The 6,524-nt window shown below is 61.6% G+C and overlaps 1 protein-coding gene across 1 annotated transcript; it reads left to right on the forward strand.

Annotated features, from left to right (window-relative positions):
- Positions 1 to 1,678: 1,678 nt before the first annotated feature.
- On the forward strand, positions 1,679 to 6,191 carry BTBD17 (BTB domain containing 17). Its single transcript, XM_060081566.1, has 3 exons — positions 1,679 to 1,763; positions 3,348 to 3,624; positions 4,923 to 6,191. Exons 1-3 carry the CDS (start codon positions 1,679 to 1,681, stop codon positions 5,995 to 5,997), a joined length of 1,437 nt encoding a protein of 478 aa, XP_059937549.1. The 3' UTR covers positions 5,998 to 6,191.
- Positions 6,192 to 6,524: the final 333 nt, after the last annotated feature.

Consider the following 6,524-nt stretch of genomic DNA (forward strand, 5'->3'; position numbering starts at 1 on the left):
TCACACGGAGGCTCTGTTTTTCTGAGCTGGGCCAGGGTGGTGGTGCAGCCCACGGGAAGGGCAGGCGGGCAGCCAGTGGGCAAGGGATGGTGGATCTGGACAAGGGGAACCAGGCGTGAAGGTCAGGACAGCCGGGAGGGGTTTCCGCTGGGCTGGACAGCTACATCTTTGCCAACCCGGACGAGGCATGTGCCAGACCCAATTCCTGCTCTCTCTGTGGCTCCAGAGAGGGGGGTGGAGCTGTTGGGTCTCTCTGTGCCAGCCCGGGGCAGAAATCAATGCATGGAGCTGGTCCCTGGTAGCCAGAGAGCAAGGGAGGGTGGGCTCCCACCCACCCCCAGTTAAAGACCCAGCCTCAGGAGAAACTCGGAGCTGATCTCTCAGGAGCACACCCCACCTCCACCATTTCAATTCATCAACTTGGAAGGACTCCCCCCCATGAAGATCGGGGCCAGGGCCTACTTGCTTCTGGAAAAGGTGAGGCCTCCCCAGCACCTGCCCACCCATAACACACACCCCTTGGGCTCTAGACGCCACCCTCCTCTCTCTGTTCCTTTGTCCTTAGAAGAGCTCTCCTCTGTACTAACCCAGCTGAAACGGCCATCTAGCTCTCTGCCTGTTTCTCCAACTGTCAGGGTGGGGTACTGGGTCTGCTGTGTGTCTCCTTGGAACTCTGAGATGGGAAAAATTACACTAGGAGGTTGGACAGAAGCTGGTAAAAGAAGCCTTCCAACAAGGTGAACCAAGAGACCTGAGACCTCTTGGGAAGGTGAATTAAAGGAAGGAAGTGACCAGGCACCTCCAGTCCCCATGCCTGGATTTGGGCTGCTTGGGCGGGGGGTGGGATGCCTGCCGAGGACCAGCCTCCAGCGAGGCGGCCAGCTCTCTTCTGGGCAGGGGTGCTCCGTGCAGGGGTGCACAGGCTCGGATGCAGCTCCTCTATGCCCAGCCCTGCCATCTTAGCTCACCTTGACCCTGGGTGAGGGGTGTGATGGTCACAGCCCCCATCTCCCTAAAGGCCCATCACCGTCCCAGGAGCATTCTTCAACGAAGAACATGAAAATGATATCAGTTACCCCGTGGGCCCCTATTTGAGACCCTTGCCCTCCTTTCTGGAGAGCTAGCCCACCCCAAAATGGGAGAGGGGGAGGAGTGGGAGCCTGAGCTGCCGCCATGTTCCTCTTCCAGGCCCTTCCTTTGCAGCCGGCTCACCATGGCTCCCCAGCCATGACGCTGGCAAGCTTGTGCTCTGTGCCAGGGTGGAGGCTGAGCCTGGGATCCGGGGAGGGGGCCGGCGACCCTCTGGGCTGGTGGCGGCCACTGGTTTTGGAGCCCTCTGCCTGCCCTTTGAAGAGCCTTAAACTTCCCAGGAGAGGAATGACTAGCTGTGCCATGTGGTAGGAGCTATGGGGGAGGGTGCCGGATCTGTCCCCCTCAGGGGCCCACAGGCAGCACAATAGCCCCTGGGGCTGCTGCTCTCTGGCTTAACTCGTTGCCTGGGCAACAGCTGGGGCCCATTTCCACCAATCCACGGCAGAGGCTGGGTGGTGGGAGGGAAGCCAGCCAGGGAAGGGAGGGCACCATCCCCTTGGGCGGGACCCTATATAAGGAGGAGGAATGTGAGTGGAGAGGTCTGGGCTTGCTCTCCCTCCAGTGGGCTTGGGGGCAGGGCACAAAGATGCTTAGGCTGGGCTACACCAAACCTGGGTCCTGGGCCAGCTTCTGGGCCATCCTGACCTTAGTGGGCCTGGTCACTCGTGCAGGTGAGTGGGCAGGGGGCAGGGAGAAGGGACAGGACCTTCCGGCTTTAGCCACACACGGCCAGGAGGGGGCGGTGTCCAGCCAGCCAGGACGGTCGCAGAGTGGATTTGATCACACAGCTCCGTGGAGGAGGGCAGCCTGCCTCCGAGGGGACGAGGGTTGGGCAGGCAGGCAGGAGTCTCAACGACAAGAAGACCCTTCCACTGTCCATTGTCCCAGGCAGCTGGGCCCAGTTAGAGGCGAGTGGGGTGCCATCAGCATTCAGGGCGTTCAATGTGACAGCTTGGAGAGGCGGGGCTGGGAGATAACCTCGGGCTCCTCTCTCACCCTTTCTTCCTCCCTCTGTCTCCCTCTTGCCGACACAAAGATGCTCTGCTCACCTGTGTCTCCTCTCCAAGAGCGCACATGGGCCTCGGGACTGTGAGTGTGTGTGCACGCGCGCGTGTGCGAGTGCATGTATGTGTGTGCACGCACGCGCCCTGGGGGGTGGGTGTGCCATCTGCTGCCGTCAGCTCCTCACACTGTGGTCCGCCTGGAGAAGCTGCTGGCAGTGTTTTCTGTCACTGAGTTTTCTGTCGCCGAGGGCATGTCCCCAGCTGACCCTCACGGTATCCCTGGAAACATGAGAGAAGGGCCCAGCGCGGCCAGCCTGCAAGGGGGGAACACCAGCCTCAAGGCACAGGTACCCCGAGAGTCCTGTCCAGGACAAGCTGGCCCTCTGTGCTTTCTCTGGTCTCCTGCAGGCCAGTGTAGACGGGACCCAGGAGGGCTGCTGGGCCTGGAAGCAGCTTCCCCTCCAGGCTGCAGCCTCCTCTCACAGCCAGCCCCTCCCCTCCCGCTCAGCGCTGGGGCGGATCCTCGCCCCCCACCCAGCTTGCCAAGCCCATCCTCTTCCAGGGCTTCTGGCTGGCTTCTCACTGCTTCCTCAGGGAGCCTGTCTCTGATTCCTGCACCTAAAGGAGCTGCCCCCCCACTACTGGCACCTCCCTTATTTACCACAATCTAAAACTAGAGCGCTTATTTGTGTATTTATTGCCTAAGGAGCTAACTTGTGCTTTTATGAGTGTAAGAAGCTGGCTTGTTTTGTTCACTGTGCTATTCTGAGCTCCCAGGAGCGTGTCTGGCTTGTAGTAAGTGCTCAATTTGTTAGCGACCGCACTCCTTTGGACAACTCTTCCGAGGGGTGAGGTGCACAGTTCTTCAGGAGGTGAGAAGGGTGGGAACCAAGAGGTTCCTCGACCCTCGCCTAGGGGTCTGGCATCATGGAGACCAGCTCTGGACATTTTGTCCCATGCTGGGTCACGAGCTCTCCCCGCCAGGAATCTGCCCACCTTCCAAGAGCATCCTCTCAGGGTCTGCTCAGCGTCAGGCTTACAAGCTTCTCCACCCAGGATGTGCTTGTGTGCACACACATGCATCCACGCACTTCATGGGCACAAACAGGTGAGCACACAGCCTCCCCAGCCTCATCTACTCTCTGCCCACATCCAACCACATGCATCTCCAGCTGGTCCCTCTGCAACCCCAGCACGCTGCCCGGGACCCGCGTGCCTTCTCAGGCTGTGCCGTGTTCCTTCCTGCTGCAGCCCAGAAAACTGATGTCGGTGGGGAATCAACGGGCACCTCCATCAACCACTCCCAGACGCTGCTCCAGCGCCTGCAGGAGCTGCTGCGGCAGGGCAATGCCAGCGACGTGGTGCTGCGGGTCCAGGCTGCGGGCACCGACGAGGTCCGAGTCTTCCACGCCCACCGCCTGCTGCTGGGACTGCACAGTGAGCTGTTCCGGGAGCTGTTGAGTAACCAGAGCGAGGTGGTGCTGCAGGAGCCCCGGGACGGTGCTGCTGTCTTTGACAAGTTCATCAGGTGGGGAAGATCAGGGGGAAGACTCCAGGACTTTCCAAGGCCCTGGCTTCTCCACTCACAGGGTGATGGAAGCCCTGGCTCCGAGCAGACATCATGTCCATTCCCTGGATGTCATTAGGATGACCGTGCAACCGCCTCCTCCTTCCCTCCTTCCACTGCACTCCTGCGAAATGCAGCGTGACTACCCTGCCCTTGCCTGGAGGCTCTGTGTGGTTTGATGTCACTTACCAGTTACCCTCAGAGCTGTTTCCAAATCTGGCCATGAGAGCTTTTAAAAACTGTAGATTCCCGGGCCCCACCCTGGATCCTGGGCTTCCCGTCTAGGGTTGGGCCAAGCAGTCGTTTCTCTCCTTTTTAAAAAAAAATTGTTTATTTATTTATTTATTTGGCTGCGCCAGGTCTTAGATGTGGCACGTGGGATCTTTAGCTGCGGCATGAGGGATCCAGCTCCCTGACCAGGGATCGAACCCACCCCCCGAGTTGGGAGCACAGAGTCTTAGCCACCGGACCACCAGAGAAGTCCCCCAAGCAGCTGTTTCTTATTTTAATGTCTCCGGGTGGCTTTGGTGTCTGGCCCCGTTTTGAACCAGAGGGCTAGGGAGCTAAAAAGGTTAGCCATCTCTCTGCCCCATCTCCTGCCTCCTGCTAGTGGGGCACCATTCACACTCTAGTCTGAGAAAGTGACCCTGATTTGACGGCTTAGGCAAGACGGCTGCGGAATTCGGGTCATTGCTTCCAACTTCCGGGCAACGGGAAGAGGGATAACACAGAAGGGCCAAAGGTTCCCCCCACCACCCGAGTCAGTTCTATTTAACCAGCCTTCCCCCAATCCCACTGTGTGCCTCTGCGGACATCTCATTGGCTAGAATTTAGTCACATGACTGCACTCGCTCTAAGGGAGCCTGGGAAACATCTTTTAGTGCCAGAGGCAAACAGCGAAGTAAAATGGCTTGCCCCCTTTCATAGCAAGCAGCTGGCGGCTTATGAGTCCAGATAGTAAACCCTGGAATGGCAGGAGCTACATCTGTCTTGTTCTAGCACAGAGCTCGGCACCTAGTAGGTGCTCAGTACATGCATGCTATTTCCATGTCCCCACGAGAAACGGAAAGAAGAGGCCGCGAAGTCGGATGGGCCTGGGAGGGTCCTTCTGTTGACGCCCTTGACCATGATGCGCTCTGACCAAGGCCGGGGCCCTCTGGACCCAGAAAGCGGCTCTGGGTGGGGTCGGGGTGGGTCGGGGTGGGTCGGGGTGGGCCCGCCCGCCCTGACCGCGCCCCATCTCTGCGCCTCTCCGGCAGGTACCTCTACTGCGGCGAACTGATCGTGCTGCTGGCGCAGGCCATCCCCCTGCACAGGCTGGCCACCAAGTACGGCGTGTCCTCCCTGCAGCGGGGCGTGGCCGACTACATGCGCGCGCACCTGGCGGGCGGCGCGGGCCCGGCGGTGGGCTGGTACCACTACGCGGTGAGCACCGGGGACGAGGCCCTGCGCCAGAGCTGCCTGCAGTTCCTGGCCTGGAACCTGTCGGCCGTGGCGGGGAGCGCCGAGTGGGGCGCCGTGAGCCCCGAGCTGCTGGCGCAGCTGCTGCCGCGCTCGGACCTGGTGCTGCAGGACGAGCTGGAGCTGTTCCACGCGCTGGAGGCGTGGCTGGGCCGCGCGCGGCCGCCCCCCGCCGTGGCCGAGCGGGCGCTGCGCTCCATCCGCTACCCCATGATCCCGCCGGCGCAGCTGTTCCAGCTGCAGGCGCGCTCGGCAGCCCTGGCGCGCCACGGCCCGGCGGTGGCCGACCTCCTGCTGCAGGCCTACCAGTTCCACGCCGCCTCGCCGCTGCACTATGCCAAGTTCTTCGACGTCAACGGCAGCTCCTTCCTGCCCCGCAACTACCTCGCGCCCGCCTGGGGCGCCCCGTGGGTCATCAACAACCCGGCCCGCGACGATCGCAGCACCAGCTTCCAGACGCAGCTGGGCCCCAGCGGCCACGACTCGGGCCGCCGGGTCACGTGGAACGTGCTCTTCTCGCCGCGCTGGCTGCCCGTCAGCCTGCGGCCCGTCTACGCGGATGCCGCGGGCACCGCGCTGCCCCTCGCGCGCCCCGAGGACGGCCGGCCGCGGCTCGTGGTCACGCCGGCCAGCAGCGGCGGCGACGCGGCGGGCGTGAGCTTCCAGAAGACCGTGCTGGTGGGGACGCGCCAGCACGGCCGCCTGCTGGTCCGCCACGCCTACAGCTTTCACCAGAGCAGCGAGGAGGCCGGCGACTTCCTGGCGCACGCCGACCTGCAGCGGCGAAACTCCGAGTACCTGGTGGAGAACTCCCTGCACCTGCACCTTATCGTGAAGCCCGTCTACCACCCGCTCATCCGGACCCCCAAGTAGCCAAGCGGGGCCCGGGGCGGGAAGCTCGGCGTCCCTGAGGCCTCTGGATCGGGAAATACAGGCCCGGCAGAGATGGGCCAGAGGGACTAGGAGTGGCATGGCCAGTGGAGATGCCCACTCTGGCCCCCTGGGTGGAATCCAGCTGAGGGGTGGTAGACCAGATGCCTGGTTTCAGGAGCTGATTTCACGCTGACTTGAAGGTAACACTCTTGGTAGAATAAACCAATGCTCAGAGAGGCGAGGGGATGATTAAACCACCCAGTTCACGGGTAAAAACCGTCCAAGGAGGGCTGCACAGGTCAGGGGCTCCCCATCTTTCTTTAGCTTTTCCCTGAGGGCCCCACCTCCACAGGGAACAGGGCAGGTAAAAGCATCCAAATGGTCAAGGCACTAGGTACCCCTGTGGGAGCTTTCTCACCTTGAAGCTGGGGGGCTTAGCTGGGCAACTTCTGAGTCCCGACTCGCAGGGGGTGGCCACTTCATTTGGGATGTGGACCACCCCAAGTCTCTGGCCTCTCCTGGGAGGG

The sequence above is a fragment of the Mesoplodon densirostris genome, chromosome 18 (assembly GCF_025265405.1).
Source record: "Mesoplodon densirostris isolate mMesDen1 chromosome 18, mMesDen1 primary haplotype, whole genome shotgun sequence".
Classification (NCBI taxonomy): Eukaryota; Metazoa; Chordata; class Mammalia; order Artiodactyla; family Ziphiidae; genus Mesoplodon; species Mesoplodon densirostris.

Coding starts and splice junctions, on each gene's coding strand:
- BTBD17 (XM_060081566.1), top strand. CDS start 1,679: ATGCTTAGGCTGGGCTACACCAAACCTGGGTCCTGGGCCAGCTTCTGG. Junction 1,764..3,347: donor GGGCCTGGTCACTCGTGCAG/GTGAGTGGGCAG, acceptor TTCCTGCTGCAG/CCCAGAAAACTGATGTCGGT. Junction 3,625..4,922: donor GTCTTTGACAAGTTCATCAG/GTGGGGAAGATC, acceptor CCTCTCCGGCAG/GTACCTCTACTGCGGCGAAC.